The 24,750-nt window shown below is 37.1% G+C and overlaps 3 protein-coding genes across 3 annotated transcripts; 1 reads left to right on the top strand and 2 right to left on the bottom strand.

Annotated features, from left to right (window-relative positions):
• Positions 1-6,922: 6,922 nt before the first annotated feature.
• Positions 6,923-9,707, bottom strand: LOC119988596 (protein transport protein SFT2-like). Its single transcript, XM_038833683.1, has 4 exons — positions 9,297-9,707; positions 7,899-8,166; positions 7,650-7,754; positions 6,923-7,382 (listed from the first exon to the last, which is right to left on the bottom strand). The coding sequence occupies exons 1-4, from the start codon at positions 9,500-9,502 to the stop codon at positions 7,272-7,274; spliced, it is 690 nt and encodes a 229-aa protein (XP_038689611.1). The 5' UTR covers positions 9,503-9,707; the 3' UTR covers positions 6,923-7,271.
• A 2,625-nt stretch (positions 9,708-12,332) lies between these two features.
• Positions 12,333-17,244, top strand: LOC119988069 (heat shock cognate protein 80-like). The gene is made up of 4 exons (XM_038832973.1): positions 12,333-12,588; positions 13,389-13,530; positions 13,632-15,189; positions 16,715-17,244. Exons 1-4 carry the CDS (start codon positions 12,466-12,468, stop codon positions 16,989-16,991), a joined length of 2,100 nt encoding a protein of 699 aa, XP_038688901.1. The 5' UTR covers positions 12,333-12,465; the 3' UTR covers positions 16,992-17,244.
• Positions 17,245-17,591: 347 nt separating this feature from the next.
• Positions 17,592-18,130, bottom strand: LOC119987656 (protein RALF-like 19). The gene has a single exon (XM_038832572.1). The coding sequence runs from the start codon at positions 18,110-18,112 to the stop codon at positions 17,771-17,773; it is 342 nt and encodes a 113-aa protein (XP_038688500.1). The 5' UTR covers positions 18,113-18,130; the 3' UTR covers positions 17,592-17,770.
• Between the last annotated feature and the right edge of the window lie 6,620 nt (positions 18,131-24,750).

Genomic DNA, 24,750 nt, shown 5'->3' on the forward strand with positions numbered 1-24,750 from the left:
GATTGAGGAATTTGGAGGGAAGGGAAGGGAAAAGAAAGAGAGTTTCCTTCAAATTCCTTTGTTTGGATAGTTTATAAAAAATTGAGGGGAGGGATTTGAGGGGATTTGGGAGGAAGATTTCATTAAATTTTTATCAAAATTATTTCCTCCCAAAATGGAGTCATTTGGAGGGAAGAAATTATTAATTAAGTTACTTAGAAGTTTAAAACCTATTTTACCCTTGAACATAACACTTAAACATTAAAAATAAGGATAAACTAGTAAATTAAACTACTTTTCTTTTCTTTCTTTTTTTTTATCTATCCAAACATGAGAGAGGGAAATGTATTTTCTCTTCCCTTCTCTTCCCTTCTCTTCTTTCATTTTCCCTTCTCTTCCCTTCCCTCCAAATCCCTCAATCCAAACACACTCTAAGTGTTCATCATCATCATTCAAGTTTTTTTTTGTTTTTTTTCTCCCAAACATTTGGAGTCGGACTATACGAATTTATGAAAAAATCAACATGAATTCATTTCTGCCATTCATTTTTATCTAATCTCTATTAATTTCTACGTGATTCACCAAAACTCCATCATCAATATATTTGATGCAGTTTACATGATTTAAATCCTTAGTTTTCCTTTCTTGTGTTTAATTAGTCTATAAATATCTTTTTCTTCATTTATTGTATCTAATTTGTTATATAATTCAGTATAAACTTTATGATGTGCCCCTTCTATAATCCTCTAAACTTATTTTCTGATTACCTTGTACGTTTTATAACTATATACTCGTCCCTCCCATTATATAACTTCCTATAATATTCTCTTGATTCTAACTTTAAGAATTAGTAATTGATATTATAACACATTTAGCATCATTAGGTCGTGGACACCTGCTTTGACAATAAAGTAGTTACTTATGTTCATCATCATTGGAGTCTTTATCTCAAAAGTTTGGGGTCAACTATACGAGTGTATGAGAAATCAACGAGAATCCATTATGAATATTCGTTTTCACTATTCGTTTCTATCTAACTTTATACTTTCATCAATATAATTCATATCATTTCTTACTATTTCAAGCCACGTCTTTTCAGGTATTCCTCTTCGCTTTCTACTCTCTTCTATACAAATTCTCTTGATCTTTCTCATTGTCGCACCGTTATCTCTACGTTGTACATGCACAAACTATCTTAAATGATTTTTCTCGCAACTTATCTTCAATTGGTGTTACTTCTACCTTAAATCTAATAATCTTTTTTTCTTATCTTCCCTCATATGACCACAAATCCAACAAAACATTCACATAATAATTATATGTGAAAAAAATTGAACTCCAACAAATATTTTTTTTGGAAGAACGTATTTTCCACCTCATGATATAAACTACGTACGTATACTTCTAATGGGATTGAAATTTTTTTATTTCAGCAATAATTGCTAGCTAATTTAGCAACCTAGCTAACTAACGCACAATATTGACTCCTATATACAAACGTTCAATGGCAATGACAATTCAAGAGGACAAAATTAAATGAATTTCAGTACTTTCTTTCTTCTTATTGGAGATGAAAACAAGTAGATTCGAACACAAAATACCTTATACACAATCAAAACCTACACATTTTCATGCATTTTTAAAGGTACTAAGTATTTTTATTTTTTGTTATCATTAACAATAATAAATATTAGACCCACCATGAGTGTCTATTTCATGGTAGACACAGAACTAACTTTCTATCTTCACCCACCATGTTTCCCTCTAATGTAAACCCCATTTCGCCTAGCCTTGTTGTTTTGATAGCTACTTGACATGAATTTCTAAACATAATTTACAAAGTTAGTGATGAAAGACCCACAAAAAAATAAAATTTGGGTATTGGAAAAAATTAAAAAAGGAGAAGATCTTTGCTAAAGTTTGAAGAAATAAAGGGACAAGAACGACATCAAAAGAAGAGACAAAGGACATCAACAAGATATAGAAGGGGAAATAAATTAACTATTATTATGTAACATATTTATTATAACAATGGTCCCTCCTTCCCCAACTTTTATTGTAAACTTTTGTTGGTGACACCCAACTTGAAAAAGGCTTCAATTTCATAAAGAGATTAAAAGGGTACATTTGTAAGATACTGAACAAAGCAATTTACAAGTGCTTGGTGATGTCATTTTTTCACCCTAGCAATAATGTGTAGTGAAAGTAGAACTAATTTTCCCATATAAGGTAGAGAGGAAGATCATTTTGTGTTGCAAGTGTTGATTTTTCACCACTTTAGGGCATGGTATGTTTTTGACATTACAAGTATTTATGTCTACCAAAAACACTGGTCTAATATGCAATAGATCGCTCTTGTAGTCCCGATACTGAGAAGGGCAAGATCTACACAATTATTGTTGATTTTTGACTATTTTAGGGCATGGTATGTTCTTGTCATTATAAATGTGTTTGGCCATACCAAAAAGCAGGGTTGACTCTAGTCTAACGAAGTTCAAGTTAGGGCTTCGGACACCAAGTCAGCCTAAGGCTCCTTAATTTTAAAATTTTCTTAAACATTAGAAGGGCAATGTATGTTTTTGCCTTCTTAGCGATATAAAAATCTTTGGTTATTTCAAACGAACAGTCTAATATAGCAAAAAGATCATGGTCTTTTTATTTGCAACATGAGATGAGAACTTGAAATGGACATATATAATACATTTTGGCCTTATAATGTGTAGATCTCATCACATGAGTGGATCTCATGTACAAATTATAGTTTTTTATTGGCTCTCATGGCTTCACAAACCTTAGTGGGAATCTGATGTAAGTAGTGGGTTTTAGTAGCAAACAAAGATAGAAAAGCACATGACATAGATAGATCTAATTATTTATTATACGTTTTTTTCTCTCTTATTGCAACGTTTGAAGATTTAACTTGAATATAAATATATCATGCACCATTGGCTTTAGGAGAGAGAAGATTATTTTATGAAAATTATTGCTACCTATGTTGGTTACACCCTTTCGTAGTGGTTCAACTTCTTTTTAATTGGGTTTTGTTAATTGTTAGATTTGGTTTTTAGCATGAGACTTGCACATGATTGTGGAAGTTGAGAGTGTGAGTGGAAGTATAGTGCCTTTTTAGGTTATCTAATTGAGCACATACACACCATAACAACATATTTTAAACCCAAATAGTTGTCATTTGGCTATTTGATATTTGGTCTCTTAGTTCATTAGTAAACTCTCTTTCCTAACATATACATACATATGTAGCCGATTGAGCAATACATACAAAATAACACATATTTAACCCCTTTTCTTTGACAATAGAGAGAATGACACCATACAAATTTATCTTTTAGACATCTGTTATGAATCTAAACTCAAACCGTCATGTCCGCGAGCATAGAAGTTTCCCATTAGATAGACGACAGAGTAAGTTGTGTCAAAGCTCAACACATGATCATATGGGTATTGCTCTCAATAGGAATCGAACTTAGAACTTTCCGAATCCATACAATTTGACCTTAAAAAAATTTACCGACTTAATATTAATCATCCAAGTGATTGCTAACCCACTTTTTGTTGCATAGTGAGTTGGTATGTTAACACAAGTACCGGATAGTTGATGGATTTGTCAAAGGAAATGATTTAAAAGGAATTTTTGTATCACAAGAGCCTTTTCATCGTTGGTACTTAGGCACACGTGCGATGGTTGTGAAAAGATTAGATTTATGCTCTGAAAATGCACTCTAATGAATCCAAAATATGATTATTTGTCCCTTATCATGTATTGAGATCCCATCAATTGAATCCAATAATCATAATTCCAATCCAATCATGGAGATCAATTTGCTTCTTTGGGTTTCCAACCTTTTCTCCCTTGATTTGACTATGAATTATTTTGCAAATCTTTTTCCCACATTCTCCAATAATTGTATGATTTTAGAGGTGATGCATTACAATATCAAATTAAATCAATCAAATTAAGTTGTTAATTCTAAACTTTTTGAACTATAATTTTTTTTTAACCGAGAATGAAAACATATAAGATCATCCTTTGGACATTCGATATGGGTCTAAACTTATGTCACCAACCTCGCACACACAAAAATTTCATACCTAAATTCCCACAAAAAATATCGTATATTAATTAAAACACTTAATATAAATTGTTGCACTTCTTCAAACTCAACTAGTCATACCTTGCCGGCATTGAAGTGGATCTTTTTTTACACCCCAAAAAAATGCTAATTGTCTTGTACAAATCACATAGTAAGATAATGATTTGTTTGCTTATAAATAAAAAATCAATTTTATCATCCAAAATACTCTCAAACCACTTTTTATTTGGCGCATATAAAGTTATAAACCATGCTGCTTATTGCTATTCTAAATGCAAGATTCTTTTTAATACATAGTTGAAAGTATATATCTAAAGCTTAGTCAAGTCAAGTATATGACCTCTTCCTTTATTTTTCTTTTTATTATTTTTATATGTATATTTATATGCTCTCTCTTTCTTCTTTTTTTTCTTTTTATTATTTTTATATGTATATTTATATGCTCTCTCTCTCTTTCTTCTCTTTTTTTCTTTTTGAGTGAACTGCCCAATCTAAACCTTAAGTAATTCTCCAAAGTTAACTACTTTGAACACTCTTTTGGCTTTGCCTTTTGTTTTAGCTACAAATTACTGTTTTTTAATCTTAATTTAGGGTTTTTAAGCACTTTTTTTTTTATGTGTGTGGGTTTTCTTTGTATTCTTCATAGTGAAGTTGATGGCCTATCACTTTCATTGAATGTCCTTTTTAAGATCAAAGACTTTGTCATGTATAAGCTCCATAAGGGTCAAATCCATGTCTCCTAAATCACACTATTGCTTTCCTAATCCTTCCTTAATTTCTGGATTTTGTACTCCAAACCCATCTTTTTTAAATTAATAAAAAAAACTTCCAATATTATTTTATTTGTGTTAATGGGTTCAACTTCAAAGTGGGGGAAAAAGATTCTTGGAACATGTCAGCACACACCAGATCAAAGTCTAATCAATCTTTAACAGTCAAAATAAGTTGTTTTTTTTTTTTTTTGTGGGTGTTCAATATAGTGATTGATTAATTGCAAATTGGGTTAGGCTGAAACCAAAAACGATTGGCAAATAAGGGAGGTCCATATTCATAAGGAATCTATATCTCACTATGGGCCCAAGTGGGTGGCCTTGAAAGTAGTGTCCATCAAAAGTCCCTCTTGTGAATTGTGGCCCATGATGACCATTTTTTAATGGGAAAATTCAAGCCGTAACATTTATAAAAATTTTGGACACTTAAAAGTCTAGTCCAAAAAACTTTATCACTTCTAAAGTACCACTAGTATATTAATTACTTTTTTACCTTTATCTTCTTCCTCCTACAATAACTACACTTCTCTTCTTCTTCTCTCTCTCTACTGTTGCTCATTGGTATTCAACCCAAACTGAAGCTCACATCACCATGAACATACTCCGATCGACCTTCCACCACCACCAATGGCCATCCATTTGGTCGGAAAATGATCGAAAAGTCGATACCACCACAAGACAAAAGCCTTAGATCTGGTCGATTCTTGCGACGATTTGCTACACCACCACTACCGTTGAACTCTCCCACTGAGACGCACGATGCCCAGCTAGATATGACCCAAAACAGCAGTCGGATATGGCCATTTTAAAACAGTAACATTGGTCGGCCAATGTTACTATTTGGGAAAAACTTCAGATCTGATCGATTTTGACAGCGATTCGCCATACCACCATCACCATTGGACTCCTCTTATTGAAGCACACAATGTCCAACCATATACGGTTCAAAACAGCTACCAGATATGTCCATTTTAAAATAGTAACATTGGTCGGCTAACGTTACTGTTTTGAAAAAAACTTTAGATCCAACTGAGTCTGACGATAGTTCACAATACCACCATCACCGTTGGACACCCCTCACAGAGACGCATAATGCCCAACCATGTTTGGACCAAAATGACAGCCAGAAAGGAAAAAAAAAAAAAAAGAAAGGTGAGAGAGAGAGAGAGAGAGATGTAATAATGAGACAGATGTAGTAAAGAGAGAGATGCAGTAGGAGAGAGAAAGTAGCTATGATGAGAGAGAGAGATGCAGTAGAGAGAGAAGATGCAGTGAGATAAGAGAGAGATGTAGCATATAGAGAAAGTAAAAAGTAACAAGAGAAAGAAATCATATTAGATCTAATACTCTTTGAAAAAGGGCAAAAAATGAATCAGATAAAATTTAAACCAAAATGATATGTGTCCATAATTTAGATGGCACGAGGAGAAGTGTGGGGGACCATTTAATACAAAATGGTCCCCCACAATTCTCCTTATGCCACCTCGATTATGGACACCAAAATTATGGACATGTAGTGCTTCCGAAATTTAAATGATTTAAATATTATAAAAAATAAAAATAGACTTATGAGAAATAAAGTTTTTTGGAGTGAACCTAGATGTCCAACAGTTTTGAAAGTGATATTAATATTTCATTTTTCATTTTTAATATTGATTTTAGTAGTAAAATCACTAGGAATAGGAACCATGAAAATTGAAGATTGTTAGGCAAAAAGTGCAACTTGATTCATGTCTCCTTTGCCATTCTTGTTCTCCTTTTTATCTCCTACTTATCCTTTGCCAGTGCATCAAATCTGATTTTCAGCCCTTGTGTGTGGCTTGTTTGAGTTTGTATGCTTAGTGGAGAGATAAATTGATCGCATGGGTGGATTAGTTGATTAATTTTGTGCCTAGGGGAATCCGATCGGCTGTTCAAAGCCTTCATTTACTAATACCAAAACGACATGAGAAGAGATTCTAATTTCTAATTTTCTATAGTGTCAACTTAAAAGACTATCTTGGCTCAATGTGTAGAAAAATCCAGTGCAAGTTTGAGATGCAAGTAGTAGCAAATACCACATAACAAAAAACAGCCTATATATCCAACACCAATTACATGTTAAAAGTATAAAGGATAACAATGCATGCCAATTTTTGACAAGTGAGCAAGTAAAACCCCAATCTCCATTCATTTGTAAGAGAGATACAGAAAAAAAAATCGACCCAAAACCAGAGCCCCTACTAGGGAAATGTAGCATATCAAAGTCTTTCTTTTTTTTTAATTTTGGTATTGGGTCTCCAAGGAGTAGAGATCAAAAAAAAGGCTGTGATTCAGCACTCAATCTTGTACCATTCCATTCCAGTTCCCAACGCACCGCATAGGGACAAAAGGAGAAAATATACAAGGGAATGACATATAAGCCAAAGTCTCACCTCCCAAAACATCTCAATATTGAAGAGGTTAGGGCTGATGTGAGGAACTTCATCCCAGCTGAACCACCAGGGAAGTATGAAATAGCATAGTACGCAAGCCCAATAACCTGAAACAAGTAAGTAGTGCAAGTCAATGACGGAAGGGATAACCAACATACCTCATAAAATTGCCAATCAAAAGGTAAAACGACTTCATAACCAAAATATATAATCTTGAAGAATGAAAGGAACAGTTGTTACAATTAACCAGAGCTATGACTATGAGCACAACTGATGATTAGCCATTGAGGTACAAACCAATTTGATATGACAGTTTCGACTCATGCAATAAATAAAGGTAATTGCGAATCATAGAGAAAGCATAAAAGCAATACCTGCAACACCGAGAACAGCACGGAAAGAATGTAGCTATGAAGCACCATGGACACATATATGGTACCCGCCATAGTGACCATGAATACCACCGTAAAAGGAAGTCTCTGGAGCAATAGTTGCGTGGAGAAAGTTTGGAAAAGAAAAGCATTAGGGTTTCAATCAAATCAAGTAGTTAAAAATGGACTACAAAATCAAGAAATCTCGTTAAAATGTTAATAAGAAGCCATATCCAAATTAATCATAAATACCTCCTCAGATGTCATGTGTTGAAGTTGATTCTTGGGACCCCTAAGTGCAAAGAATGACCCAATAATAAAGCCACATCCAAGTGTAAAGCAGATAGCGAATTTCTGGGGCATTAACACCATAACTGGAAGGAACATGGTAAAGGCGATGAAAACAAAGAATACTCCGGTTGCCAGAAATAATCCAAAATACATAAGAGCTTTCCCGGAGGGTAAGCTACTGGTGGCAGACTGGAAGTTTCCTGGTAGCTCTCTCACTCCTTTTGATACACTGAACAAGCATTATTACGGAAGAGAATCATATAACCGAAAGCATTAACCCTGTTCTTATACTAGGCTTATAATAGAATTTCTCAATACTAGCTATTATTATTATTATTTTTTTTTTAAAAAAATAAGAGATTGTTTTACATATATATACTAGCTATTAGTTAATTCAGCTTTGTGTGTTTTATATTCCTCCTCGACATGGAAACCATAGACTAGACGTAAATCATGACCACATTCCATCGTTTTTTCAACAATATAATTTGAAACCAGGGAACTACTTGAAGGATAAATGAACCTCCACTTTCCATCAAAACCAGGGGAACCATTTAAATGATAAATGAATCTAAACATGAATGCTCATACAAGCGGCTTCTTGATCAATATTCTTTGACATTCACAAGAAGAGAACCACTGAACCAATAATTTTTTAGTTATAATTACTGGAAACAGACACTCTCTAATCTCCATGCAATGACCTAGACACTTTCCATGTGATCACATCCTCTTGCCCTCCATGTAAAAACCATAGAATAAACATACGTCTTGACAGCTTTTGCATTACAAAATTCTACGAAACGACAACTACTGAAAATGTTAACGAATTCTAAGCATGACTACTCTTGAGGCAGCATCTTCGAAACTCCTCTGGCACTCACATGAGCTGAGCCATTGAACATACTAAATTAACGTCTTTTTGTATGAGGAATCACCTTACCCTTACCACTAAAACTTAAAATTACTTTAGATCCATGAATTAAACTTAGGAAACAAGCGTTCTCAGCCGTAAAACTGGTTTTCTTAGCTGTGTTAAAGGTTCACCGATGTATACACAATAAGTCACCCACCAAATGATCTACATCAATCACCAACATACAAAAACCAGTATAGCAATTCACACAAATGTTAATCAACATTGACAGTTGATCAGAACCATGAAACGATAAAAATCGTTAAAGCTACAAACTTTACCATAAACACAAGTCAAAACAGGACAAAAAGCAAATCCCATAAACCCCTAAAGGAAATGAAAATTTATATAAACAAAGAATGAAAACACCAGACGATCACATTCATCAACAGATACCCAACCACAAGCAACGAGGGTATATATAGAGAATTAGAGAGACTTACACGCCAAAGGTGCCAGTGACGGATTCATTGGCGGACCTGACAGCAGACTCAATATCGAAGCTGAGGGCTCCAGGTCCCCCTCTCTCCTCCTCATCTCTGGTGGCAGCATACGAATTCCAATCTGCCAGGAGGGAAGACCCTTGATTCTGTGGATCTCCACCTCCACTACTGCTCTGCGTAAACCACGCTTGTACTGTTTTCTGCATCGTGTCCCCTGGCCCTATAGCGCCTTTTTCCGGTCTTTTTTTCTAGGGAATTTGGGAAAAGCTCGGGTCTTTTTCCTCTGCTTGAGAGCAGGAAGCTTCAACGACGTCGTATAGAAGTGGATGATTGATGTTGGCTGCTTCTACCTTTGATGCACAAACAGACAAACTAGCGCTAGGCCAGCGCGATACCTACATCAAACTGGGCTAAGGTCCCTGGAATAGAAGTGAAGTGACTTCACAGTTTCCTGCAGTTTTAATCATGTATGTATGCTATCAATTAGTGTAAGGTCTACATAATTTTTTTAATTTTAGAAAACAAACTGGACATGTGTGACTGAATTCCACTGCAGCACCCTCGTCGGCATCAAACTAGGTACATTTCTCTTTTAATGGATTAGGTGGTACAAAGTTGATATCAAGTTGTGTTTGGGATAAAGGGCATTTGTTGACAGAAATTTATGTACTTGATAAATTGGAGAAGTCCAATAGCATTTACTGATGTACAATACCATTGCATGAATTCTATCACACCATCCATCCTTGTAAATAGACTCTCACTCCAAAGTCTATGCTATCAATCAATTAATTATTTTAAAGAAAATGAGAGAGTTGCATTAAGCTGGTGCTTTAGATCACACTATCAATTATTGTTTTGTTTCAAAAGATGGGACTTTGCCAGTTTGTTGTTTAGAACAATATGATGCCTCATGTGCCAGTGGTGAAGTATACATCAATGGGTATATTGTCAGTCAGGTGATTGATTAGATAGAGAGGATTTCAAGAGCTCAAAATATTATTTTTTTCAAAAACTCTGGCTTCTAAACCTTAAAAGTTCACAGCAAATATGCAGGATGAAAGCACTCAATTTTGCAGCATACCCAGATGCCAAATCCTACACTAGTACAGAAAAATTTGAGCAATAAGAAACAAAATTAAAGACAAAACTGGAGGAACCCATTTACCTTAGAGACCCGATGTTGAACAGGGCTTTGGAATGGAAGAGCCTCCCTAACAGCTTGCCAAAGCCAGAAGCTTCAAAAGGTTCTTCATGAAAATGGATGTCTCAAAAAGACTTGGAAATAAAAGGGGTATGTTAGGGTAGATGTAGTGGCAAAAAACCGTCATGGACTAATTTACCAGCCAATGCATGACCCAGTTAGCACAATTGGATGAGGCGTCAGTCAATGCATAATTTGATCAAACGAGACGAACCCAAATCAGACAAGACCATAGATGTTCAAAAGCACATAAGCAACCCATATTCGGGTGTCCAAGCTAAGCAGCCCATGCTCGGGCGTCCAAGCCCAAGTCGATTAATAAGCAAGTTGATCAACCACCCAGTCTGTCAACACAATCAGAACAAATCTAAAGCGGTCCGGCCCATGGGCGTCCAACATCTTCGGGCGGTCATCATCGGGCGACCAAACCAGAGACATTCCATGCCATCAACTGTCGACGGACGACGTCCGAGTCAGTCAACGACCAACTTGATCAACGCCCAAGTTGACTAACATCCAAGTCGATCAACACTATGGACAGTTGGCGAGCATTGGTCATGCTCGCCTCAGGTATCAATCATCCAACTCAACTCCATCACATATCATGCTTATAAGTGCATATTATCAATCATCCAACTAAACCATGATCCCCTGCTCTGACTTGGCCGCCCTAAGGCAACGATCCTCTGAGACCATTGTCAGACTTAGCCTCAATAAGACAAATACAACCTCTGATGCAAGTACGCTGAGTCAGTTGACATGCAACATTGAGCCGCCTGACCACTGTACAACCCTGACCTCAGCCAACCAAAATAGACCACGTGTCCTGACATTCGACACCACCTTCCCATAAGTGCCTGCGAATTGTACTGTAGTACCCAGTATGTCAGCCTTGGTCGGCAAGTCACCCCACTATAAAAGCCCCCTCTTCGTCGGCAACGAATAGGCAATGGGGAACACTCAAACTCTTGGCTCTCTCACTTTCTTCAACCTTCAACTCATTCATAGCTCTCTTGCACCCTGCATCCTTCATTTTCCGTACCAGCATTTGCATTTACGATTCTTATATCTTTGCTTTGACCAACCTGGTTCTGGTTGACTGACTTGAGCGTCGGAGGTTTTTTGACAGGTACCCCACCGGTGCCCAAGTTCTTTGATCTCAGTCTTGCTTTGTTTCTCAGGATCCCGCTGTAGAAGGCCTCCATATAAATTACGTTGACTATTCAACGATTGTAGATTCAGGTATCTACAGCAGATCACCTGCATTGTCCAATCATTGGAGTCATCATCAGCAAGAATCAGGACTGTCCATTGAAGCAAGATGATGCAGTCCACAAAAAAGAGAGCGACTTTTTGCCCCATTTGACAAGCATTGCCTAATCTTGTGCCCCATTTGTGCTAATTGTTAGTACTACTTATTAAAAAGAAGAAGCATTTGTGTTAATTGTTTATTCCTTTAAGTAAATTCTAGAATACTTCAATCCAATTACCCATGAATTCTATATCAATCGATTTTGATAAATTAATAAAATTGATTGGGGATAAAATAGAAAAAGAAAAACCTCTTGTTTTAAAGTTTTAAAAAATAAATAAATAAATAAAGGGTCAATCGCATTGTGTCGTGGAAGTGGATCGGCCAAACAGAAGCACACTCTAATTCCTCTCCTCCACAACACGTTATCTTTTTAAAGGAAACCCCAAGAGAAATCAAGGAATTAGAAATTACAAAAAATAAAAGGAATTATAAATATAATTTAAATCGAATTCGAAAACTACTCAACCGTCAACAGAAGAATCTAGAAACCCTAGGCGAGTCTTCAATATATAGACAGCGTTTCGGTCACTGAGAGCAGCCTCGTTACCCTCTGCTTCATTCGTTCCTCTCTCGATCTCTAGCTCACAAACCCAATTAATCTCCTTTTCTTTTTTTTTTACGGTGTTAGCGAAAGCTTGAGAGAGGGTCTAATGGCGGATACAGAGACGTTTGCCTTCCAGGCTGAGATCAACCAGCTTTTGAGTTTGATCATCAACACCTTCTACAGTAACAAGGAGATCTTCCTTCGTGAACTCATCAGTAATTCCTCTGATGTATGTCTCTCTATCCGTCTCTGGATTAATTTGTAGTTTTTGCCTTCGTTTCGTCGTTGATTTTGAACTTTATTTGGTTGAAGTTAGAATATAGAGATCTGATTTATATGGGTTTTGTCTGTGGCTGAGCAAGTTCCATCCTTTGATATAATGTTTTATGTTTTTTGTGATGGTTTTCTCTCTTCTTCGATTCATGAAAATTCAGGCTTTGTTGTTGGCAATAGTAATAGTTTCTCGTGGAGTTTGTGTGTCCGTGGCGTAGAAGAACAATGGAGTTTCTGTTGTGTTTAGTCTATTTTTGTTGGAACAATGGAGTTCCAACTTTTATAGCAACTCAGAAGAGCTTGGCATCACTCAATTTCTGGGCTTGGTAACTAACTGATAGTGTTGCTTTTAATTGTTACTTGTATCATGTTTTGGGTGTTGTGATTTGAAAACTTTATTTGTTGTTCGTAGGGACAACCCTTAACCCTGAAGGGTTGGACATTGTTTTGTGTTGCCGTGAACTTTTGTAAGAAACGTACGTGTACAGTAATAGAGACGATTATTTTTGTCATACGTGAATAGAAGTATGTTCTTTTAGGATTGCTGTGCTTTTTTTTGGGTGAGAAAATTATCAGAGGGAACTGGTGTGACCTTGTTAGGATTTGTGGTTAATAGGTGACTAGTGTATGGGAATTGTTTTTCGCTTAAATGTCATGCTGGTCGGTATGTGGAGTTTTTTTTTTTTTTTTGACCGAGGTAGGTTATGTTCTTCTGGTCAACTTGTATTTGTTTTGATGTACTATGATTGGTTGCAGGCTCTGGACAAGATCAGATTTGAGAGCTTGACAGACAAAAGTAAGCTAGATGGACAGCCAGAGCTCTTCATTCACATTATCCCTGACAAGACCAACAACACATTGACCATCATTGACAGCGGCATTGGAATGACCAAGACTGGTAAGTATCATTCACAAGTCGCTACAATCTTCCGTGCTAAAGGTTTAATCACTTGTTTTGATGTTAGTTTTCCAATGAAATTTCAACTCTTATTTGTGCAGATTTGGTGAACAATCTTGGAACCATTGCTAGGTCTGGGACCAAGGAATTCATGGAGGCATTGGCCGCTGGTGCTGATGTGAGCATGATTGGACAGTTTGGTGTTGGGTTCTACTCTGCATATCTGGTTGCTGAGAAGGTCATTGTTACCACCAAGCACAATGACGATGAGCAGTATGTATGGGAGTCCCAAGCTGGTGGGTCATTCACTGTTACTCGAGACACATCTGGTGAGAACCTTGGCAGGGGTACTAAGATTACTCTCCATCTCAAGGAAGACCAGCTTGAGTACCTTGAGGAGCGACGTCTCAGGGATCTGATTAAGAAGCACTCTGAGTTTATCAGCTACCCAATCTCTCTCTGGATTGAGAAGACAACAGAGAAGGAAATTTCTGATGACGAGGATGAAGAAGAGAAAAAAGATGAGGAAGGGAAGGTGGAGGAAGTTGATGAGGAGAAGGAGAAGGAAGAGAAAAAAAAGAAGAAGATTAAGGAAGTGTCCCACGAGTGGGACTTGGTGAACAAGCAAAAACCTCTTTGGATGAGGAAACCAGAGGAGATCAACAAGGAAGAATATGCTGCCTTCTACAAGAGCCTTACTAATGACTGGGAGGAGCACTTGGCTGTGAAACACTTCTCAGTTGAGGGCCAGTTGGAATTCAAAGCCATCCTCTATGTACCCAAGAGGGCACCTTTTGATCTATTTGACACAAGGAAGAAGCCCAACAACATCAAGCTCTATGTTCGCAGGGTGTTTATCATGGATAACTGTGAGGAGTTGATTCCAGAGTACCTTAGTTTTATTAAGGGTATTGTTGATTCTGAGGACCTTCCTCTCAACATCTCAAGAGAAATGTTGCAGCAGAGCAAGATTCTCAAGGTCATTCGCAAGAACTTGGTGAAGAAGTGCATTGAGATGTTCTTTGAGATTGCTGAGAACAAGGAAGACTACAACAAGTTTTATGAGGCCTTCTCCAAGAACCTCAAGCTTGGAATTCATGAAGACTCACAGAACAAGACAAAGCTTGCTGAACTTCTTAGGTATCACTCCACAAAGAGTGGTGATGAGTTGACTAGCCTGAAGGATTATGTGACCAGAATGAAGGATGGCCAGGATGACATCTACTATATCACTGGAGAAAGCAAGAAGGCAGTTGAGAATTCTCCATTCCTTGAGAAGTTGAAGAATAAGGGTTATGAAGTCCTCTACATGGTTGATACTATTGATGAGTATGCTGTGGGCCAACTCAAGGAATTTGAGGGCAAGAAGCTTGTCTCAGCTACCAAGGAAGGTCTGAAACTTGATGAGAGTGAAGATGAGAAGAAAAATAAGGAAGAATTGAAGGCTCAGTTTGAGGGTCTATGCAAGGTGATCAAGGATGTGTTGGGCGACAAGGTGGAGAAAGTTGTGGTGTCCGACCGTGTTGTAGACTCACCATGCTGTTTGGTCACTGGTGAATATGGATGGACAGCCAACATGGAGAGAATCATGAAAGCTCAGGCCTTGAGGGACAGCAGCATGGCTAGATACATGTCGAGCAAGAAGACCATGGAGATCAACTGTTGGGTCTAAATTAACCTTACTAGCAAGTGTACTAGTCGGCGACTGCAGCACAATGATAAGCAAGGGTCGAATCCACAGGGACGGTGTTATGTTTAATCCAAATGTATATTTGTATGTATATATGGACAATGCAATCAAAAGTAAAGTTCAACTCAAGATTGTTTGGTTTGGTAATTAAACTAAAACAAGCAAAGAGCAAAGTGTTTTTGGTATTTTCTTAGAATAAGGATGCAACTAATGCAAATGAGATGATTTAACGAATATGAGGTGAACACCAAGGCTTCGGAATCCTCCTTGGGAAATGACTTGGAATGACATAAATTCACACACATATTTGCTAATTCGGGCATAACGAATCCGTACCTAAGTCGGTTTTAGCGCACTTAAGCCGAATCTCCCTAAAATCGATTACTAGCCATCTTATTGGTCTAGGTCGGATATTCCTAAATACATTCTAGCCATCCTATTGGTCTAAACATGCATAGGAATTCATGAAGTTCTATGGAGATTAGGATTCATACAAATTGTCACCTAATTAAAGGGAGACACATTCATAATCAAGTGTTTCAAGAAGCATAATCTACTTGACATATTATTGTCTAAGCAAATTCTCCAAACAATTTCATCCAAAAAACCTAGGTGTTGGCCAAACACCACAAGCATGAAGAAATTGCAATCAAACATAGAAACACAAGATTTATACCCAAATCAACTCATATATATGTAAATCAAGTCATAAACAAAGTCATCAAACCCAAGGCTTCAACCTAGCCTTGGCACAAGAGGTTTAGTTACACATAATGAGAGAAAAACACAAAAGGAGAGATGAGAAAATCATGAATAAACCCAATTAGTTGAGTAGATCCAAGTTGAGCTGAAGAATCTCTCCTCCTAGCTCCAAAAGTCGCCTTCCCCCTCTGGTTTCGCTCCCCAGAAAATCAGTTCTAGGTCTAAAAGTTCCCGCAGGTCGGACAAATCGCGACTTAAAACACCCCAGAAAATTGCTTTTTGCGCCTAGGCGCGTTGTTTTCACGCCTAGGCGCACCACGCCTAGGCGCAATCCTAGGCGTGCACAACTTCAAATTCAAGTCCAACTCTCTGGACTGGGCGTGCAGGAGTGATCCTGGGCGTGCACAATTTGTGCGCCTAGGCGAGCTACGCCTAGGCGCACGCCTAGGCGCGTTACCCCTAGGCACATGATTCAAATGACCATAACTTCTCCATATGACCTCCGATTTGCATGATTTTAGATGCAACGAAAAGCTTGAGATGTCTAGTTTCCAATGCCTTTTGTTGCGCTCGATTCCAATAACGTGAAAGAAAGTTATGACTATTTGAACACACGAAGGTCGGTGAACATTTTCTTCAATTCAGCCCTTTTTCTGTCGCTTTTCATCCAAACCGCAATCAACCTATCAAAATACAAATCAACACATAAATACACTCATTATTTATCAAAAGAAAGCTTAAGAGGGGGATATTTCTACCAAAAATAATAGGTATTATCATACCTATCATCAACCCTGAGAACCCAATCATGGATGAGCTGAGGAAGAGGGCTGATGCCGACAAGAATGATAAATCTGTGAAGGACCTTGTTCTCTTGCTCTTTGAGACGGCACTCCTCACATCTGGCTTCAGCCTTGATGACCCCAACACGTTTGGTAACAGAATTCACAGGATGTTGAAGCTTGGATTGAGCATTGATGAGGATGCAGGTGAAGGTGATGCTGACATGCCCCCACTCGAGGATACTGATGCTGATGCAGAGGGCAGCAAGATGGAAGAAGTTGATTAAGCCTAATGCTATCTAGTTTTTACATCGAGTCCATTTACCATTTGGAAGAAGTTGGCTGCCTCTTTTAGAGGCTTTTGGATATTTTGCCGTCTTTTTTATGCGCTGGAACGATATTATAGTGTCTACTTCGATTACATTTTTATGTTTAATCTCAGTATTTGCTTGCTCTCTTTAGGTATGTTTCTGGATTGGTTGATTTGAGTATGTGGAGAACTTTGGTTATATTTTCCAATTAGGACTAATTAGAATGGTATTGGTGTTGTACAATCAACCTCTTATTGTCTCTGGCTCTGGTTCAATCATGAACAAGACTCTCTGCAGGATCTTGCCACTCTCTTTTTAGGCTTCATTGATGATCTAAGGAATGATAATGGCCCATTGTTTTCAAGCATTCATCTCAAATGTACAGGATGATTTCGTAGCAACGGGAAGACGATGCAGACCACCTTAGATCAGATCACTGAAGCATTGAATCTATGCACAAACAGAAATGCAGAAAACTAATTCTTGCTCTCCGGGTAATTGATTCATAGAATTGCCAAGCGATAAACTGAAAGAGGCCTAATCAATAATTTTCATATACAGTACATCTTTATTTCCTCCATAGATAGAGAGATACAAGCAAACAAAGTAGACATCATCAGTTCAGTCCAGTTTACATAAATAAAAATAACAATTGTAACATATAGATCTCCATCCCCAACAAAATTTGGGAAGAAGATGATCGATTAGACAAAGAAAAGTAGCAAATACAGCTCTTTTTTTTTTTGTTCTCAATACTACTTGGTGTATCGTTTGCAACGGGTGATGGCGCTACAACCGCGTCTGTAAGGATTAGCCCTCGTCCTACGTCTGCAGTTGTAATAAGATTGGCCGCGACGATTACATGGAACATTATTGGCCCTGAGTGCAGCATAGCTTATGTATTTCCCTCCTCTTTCTCCAAGAGTACGACGATTGATCTCAGAGTCCATCAGCATCTCAGTTTCATCCTCAACCTTGCCACCCACATAAGATAGAACCCATGCATCATCAGTGGTCATTGATGTTGCTGCCTCAGCTATCATGGTCAAGGCCAAAAGCAGGACAATCAGCCAGAGCTTAGAAGAAGAAGAACCCATTTTTGTTTGTAATGTGTATGGCCCCTGCCCTTCTTGATAAGAGGAGGGAGGGAGGGCGGGGAGAGAGAGAAGAATATAAGAGAGTTAAGGAGTTATGGTTGTGAAGTTTTTAGGATAAAAAAGAAAGGATTGAGTGGCGGTTCTCAAAGGCCTAATTTTGGTCACTGACCATTTCTTTCTCCTAGTTTTTCTGTCTGCTGCCTATTCTGTAATTTCAATGCGATTCCTATTCATGGAAGACAGTTTATAACACCAAAAAAAAGGCATTTAGTGACCAATCCTCTCCTGGGTTTTATGTGAACCGCAAGCTCTGCACCGGTCCGGGTTATTTCGATTAGGTTGAGCTTACAGTTTAGCCTTTAAAGGGTTGGACCCAACTTGTGAAAGATCACCTTCACTTAGAATTCTGATTAGTTCAACCTTCTTGTGCTATATGTGCTCTCCAAGCAACATGTCATATTTAGACTTCAGTTATTCACCAAGTCAACAATGGCATCACAGGTGTTAACACAAAAGCAAAACTAACAACTAACGAATCTCACAAGCCCGTGACAGATAGAAGCTCCGAGCCTCCAACCAACTAAAAGATTATCCACCTAGGCCACAACTACTTCTCCAGTGTGCTATAGACATCATTGAGCCAGGTAGATGCACAACATGCATGGCAACACCTCAACAGGCCTCTACAACAATCACCACACCAAATCCCTTCACCTTCAACCAATGGTGGTGCATTGCAACCTTCTACTGGAGAACAGAATCAAAAATACCTACATCTTTCTCCTAACTCCATCAGGTATCATGCATCAAGTCAGCACACCAAAATTCTTTGATGCAGCACATCCTATGATTAGAACCCATGCAGGGAAAATGTCAAAGTTCGGTTTGCAGAACAAAACTCCTTGTCGATAAATTTTACTTTCTAAACACAGTCCGAATTACAATTATGCTGTATCTCAGGCTCATATTATTTGACAAGCAATTGAATCTCCAATATAAACCAATAATTCACAACTACACACATAAGTTAACTTGCGAGCAACCTAGTTCAACTTCAACTATGCATTAAAATCTCTCAAAATGAATCTCCAAGAATCTTATGTAATGAGCAAAGCTGGATAAAGTGGCGATTCTCAAGTACAAAGTTTCGTTTGTATAAATTGTATTATCTATAGTTGTACTGTAAAATATACAACTTAGAGGTCACGGGTTCAATTCCTGTGAACTGTCTCTCCACATATGATACTAGGGTATGATCTACATACAAGCCCAAGAAGATTAGACAAGATCAATATCGAATCGGCCCCTCAGATCTAACCAAAACACAAATTCAATCTACATGTGTAAATGTAAACAAGATAACAAAAGGAGATAGATTGACTGAATTACATAGGAAGGCAAACTCAAAAGTCAAAACGATCCCGGCTGAGATAACAAGCAACAAGTTAGAAAACTGTTCTGGAATCCAAGTTATTTCCTTTTCTTACCTTTGTTATCTTCTCACTTATTTTCACAGGAAACAAACAAAACACTTGAAGTGGAAAAAGAAGAAGAGTGAGAGATCGAAAAGTTGGTACCTTTTCAGATAATCAAAGGAAAGCAACCTTATCCTCCAAGTGGGAATCTCTTGAAGAACATAAATTCTGTGAAAATCGTCATTGGTTTACCGTATTGATCGGACCTCTATTTTGAGGTCCTAATACCATCTAAATAGGGGGTTTTAGTATCTTAAGTAATGTATTTGTGTTTAAATAAGTTAATTTTACTCTTATAGTTGCTTCTCTTTGGTTTTGTAGAAAATATGATTAAACCGACAAAGTTGGAAGCTCTCGGGACTGAAGAAAAGTGCATAGAGACGAAGAATTGTCCGGATACCTTCATTGGATGTTCGGATAGTTGAATCCAAGGGCAAAAAGATCAAAAAATCATGAAGCTACAGCAAAAAAATGAATATCTGCACAAACTGTCCAAACACCCTATAATCTGTCTGGACAGTTGGAACCAGAAGGTTTAATCGTCCACACAGATTTCAACCGTCCGGACAGTAGCCCGATTTCTGCATTCCGAGAATGATTAATTGAGCTGGGTTTTTGGGTATTTCTCAAATGTAACTGTAACACCCCAAATTCTTCACCATAGGTAGTTACACGGCACGGTAACTATTCGTGTTTTCCCAGATACTCGGGTCCACACAATTAGCATACCGTAAGCCTTAATTATCGGATTACATCATCCTAACATCAAAGTTTCCAAATTTCTTAATAATCCATACAATCGTCCCATAGCAAATACATACTTATGGACCTAATACCGATAAAAGTTCTTACATCTGTTTATGAGGTTCTAAATTTATTACAAAACCATGAACCGTATTATGCCTGGATCCCTTCACTTAGCACTTCCGAATATCTACATGTATGAAAAACATGTAGGAGGGTTAGCCAAGCTAATCATAGAACATATATATATAGTCATTTAATTTCTTTAACTTTCGAGAAGTTTTAACAATTATATAAGATCACTCATAATAGGAAGAACCAAATCAATATGCATGTAGTCTAACAGGAAACAACATAATATAAAAGACGAAATGTCATTTTATAGAAACGTAACTCAAATTCACAAGTCATGAAAAAACATTTCCTGTCTGACATTCCAATTGTATAGTAATTCACGTATTCCCAAGTACGATTTTCCCGGATTCGTCAATTCGGTTAGTAAATGGGAACTCCACCGGTATGCTTTCCCGTCGGAAAGATCGTGGCGAAATGTTTCAAGGGTGTGGGAGTATAATCGCTCCAACCACACCACCCTAGTCGCACCACGGGACTAGTTGCAAACCCACAACCGAGCCAAGGTTGAGGTGGCCATGTGCACAGGCATGCAATGCTTATATCCGTTAATTCCGAGTAACGAGGAACGCAGTACAGGGAGTTTGAAATCATATTGTCACTAGTATCAATCAAAGGATTTAATGACATTCAACACCTCATAAATTTCTTAGCACAACATCCCTTTTAATCAAAGCATGGCATGCAGGTGCATTCACAACTCAATTCATTTGTAACTCTAGTTACGAAATCGTCAATCTATACAAGCTTGGATTCAAATTCTGAAATGTCGTGCACATATAAAGATATGTATAGCGAAATTTCGTATCATTTTTTTTTCATGGTTCTCAATCGGCATCTATGACACATAATAATTGGACACATATCAAATAATGTATTTCCGTATAATCATAATAGGAAAAATTTGCAAATCACGTCAAAATATTTTAGACATAGTAACGACGACAAACCTTACATAATCACATCAAGTAGTAAATATATTCACTTAAAATCTTTTTAATATTTTAGCAACGGCAACCCTCACCTTTGCCGACAATTCAAGTTTGAGCAGGGCCTTTCCCTTTTCTTTTATCGTAAACAAGGCTTGGTCCAACGTCTTCCGTTCCTAGTCAAATCATTTGCTTTTACTTCAACAAGTGCACAAGCTTAATGAACATATTAAGTATATTGCTACTTGTATGATATGAGTTTATTAAGCTTTAAGATTTTGTTCAGTGACCGTATATTCCTAGTTTTGAAAACAACGAATTTCGCCTGACTTGACTATATCATGATCTTAAGCCTAATCTTGTTATACTCGGTTTACCACACATTTATATCCAAAATAGATAGAGCTATGTTAGTCAACATTTTTATATACTAATAGTATATCATTCATCATATCTATATTTCCTATTCCCGTTTATGCAGGTTATTGGGTACAAGGCTTCTAGATTATTTCATGCATGTGATAATTTGTTTAAGGTCACATGATTCATGAAATACATGTATGCAAATACCAATAATTAGTGTCTCCATTTATGATCGTTACTCTTAAAGAGACATCACTTCATCCTGACTAGTATTCTATAACCTCCAAATTTTATCATGCATCTTGGGACCCACACATTCCCTCAAAAAAAAATCAACATGCAGGTTCAGTTACTTAGTTTCTAACTCATATTTCGGTTAAACTACTTGAAAGATGATCAAGTCCTTGGTTTCCTGCACGATTTCTTCGTGTATTTCATTATATAAGAATTAGTTTGATATTCTAAATTCCTCGGCAGTCCTGCATGCAATCCTTATTTCCATCCGATCTACACATGCATGCCATGATCCCATCTAAATGCATCATGTCCCTATATTGATTCGTATAACATCAATGATTTTGAGTGTCTTTACCTTTAACCTCTCGCTTTCTCCTTGTGCACGAACTCCTCTTCGTTCACTGGGTTCTCCTAACCAGAGATTTTATTAATACTTATCAGAGCCTCGGTTGTAAGCTCCTAACTAACCAAAACAGGAATAGACTCTTTCTTACCTTGATTGTTTTTCTTCTTTTCTTTTCTTTTTTTTTCTCTCAGTACTACGCTTGAGTTCTTCCAAATCCTAGCAAGGAAATATCTTACACCTTCAGTGGCTCATCCACATAATTTTTATCAAATTTTTAACAGGAAAGAAACTTACCTGCACTCCTGAGTATTACTGCAACTTGACTCTTCTTCTTCTCGGGTGTTGCTTTCACTCTTACTCTTACTCTATCTTTCTTTCATTCTCTCTCTTTCTTGCTAGGTCTCATATGCTTGTGTACGAATGGGTATCTCACTTCCTCTTCTCCTTTTTAATCTCTATTTGGTCTTCGTCCAAGTGACAGTTGGCGATCATGCAGCCTCCTAATCGATTACTCTGTGTAATTTCACTTCTCTATACACGGCAACCCACTCTCCCATATCTATCACTTTAGATTTTTCTTCCCAACATCATTTACAATGACCTTCCCCCGGATTGGTTATTTCACCTCTACATTCTACTCCATTTTCACCTGTCATTCATGCCCTGACCTTAGCTCATTATACCTCTTTTAATTCTTTTATACACGGTATTATCATTAATAGCTACTACTCTACCTTCCCCTCCAATTGGCCACCTTTCACATCATTTTTCTTACCTTCATTTACTCATTCTTTCTCTTAATTTTTTTTTTCTTTGGTCTTATCCCCATTTGTTCTCATGTGAGGCTTACTAATTTGTCTTATTAGGAACTAGTTACCTATAACATTCCTTTATGCAAATCCAAAGTCTATATTTGCTACCATTATTTTTCGTAACCTTATATGTTCATGCATGCATATATTATATAAGCTTAACGTACATTTTTAATTTATTCTCATATATGCATGATAACATACTCCTAATTTAATTATTCAATTATCAATATTATATATGTGCATATATTTTCGACACGTATGTAAGATTCTTTTTTTTTTTTTTTTTTAACACGTACTTGGTAAAAATTTCCATATGTTACAGTAACCAATGGGAGCAAGCTTTGTAAGGGTAAATAGGTCATTATACTTGTAAAAAGAGGGGAAAACCCTAAGATTTGGGTTTTCTTTCTCATTCATTCATTCTCCAACATTTAGTCTCCATAGTTTTTCTCTTTCTTTCTCTCTCTAGGGTTTTGCTTGGTTCTTGTGATTTTGTTTGTAAACATTGATTTTCATCTATAAAATTGATGTTTATATCCATTATGATGAGTGACTAAGTTCCCTTTCTAGTTTCTAGTCCCGAACGGTGGGTGTAAGGTTTCGATTACTCAAGGTATGCTCTATGAATCATAGCTTCGATTTTTCTCTTTTAATTCCGTGATAGTTGTGTGATTGGATACATAAAAATGACATATTTGATTGTATTCTTGGATTGTCTAGTATAGGGATTGCATCTAATGTGTTTGATTGAGAATTGTTAAATCCATTGCATGATTTCCTTAATTAATTGAGTTTTCTATTGCATAGCTATTAATTATGTGTATTGATGATGAGGTTTTGGGTTAATTTAGGAATGTGCATGGGAGAGTTATGGTTAATTGATCTTTGAGTGTGAAACTAGGGTGTTAGCCAAACCGAGCCCCAAGGGGGAACATTAATCCATAATATTAGGTGCTTATCCTTTTGCGTTCATCGTAGATAAAGAGACCCGTTGGCCTACATGTATGAATTGAAGTCTTATATCCCAATTCTCTTTGCATATGCATGATTGATAGTATCACACAATGCATTGTGTATGTTTGCAATGATACCTTGAGTATGAGAACCAAGTAGCCACCGGGACGGATTAGAGACTAGGTTTTTAATTAATTGTTTTAAATCCATTTCGTGCTTACTTTGATTACAAAATCACTCATGCTACCGAGTCATTCGACCCATTTCATTTACTTGCTTTTATTTGATATTCATTGCGTTTATTAGTGTTAGCTAGTCATTTGCATATCATTCACTTCAAATTTGCATTGCTTTCTCGTGGATCAATACCGAACTTATCGGTTTATTACTTGACGATACTCTATACTTGAGATAAATACACACACTTTGGTGTCGGTCACGTACCTTATGGTGAAGATGGTGATAGAGTTGGAGTTGGAGATGAGCTTAAATAGTTTTGCTCTTTTAAATAACTTTAAAAAAAACAAAACAATTTTGTAGGAGAATTTTCTACGACGTCGTTCAAGATTCTGTATTTAGGGACTTGGGGAGTTGGGGGCCTAATATAGTAAAGGCTTTCCGTTTAAGGTGTTGATAGGTGTTG

Source organism: Tripterygium wilfordii, chromosome 21 (assembly GCF_013401445.1).
Source record: "Tripterygium wilfordii isolate XIE 37 chromosome 21, ASM1340144v1, whole genome shotgun sequence".
NCBI lineage: Eukaryota > Viridiplantae > Streptophyta > Magnoliopsida > Celastrales > Celastraceae > Tripterygium > Tripterygium wilfordii.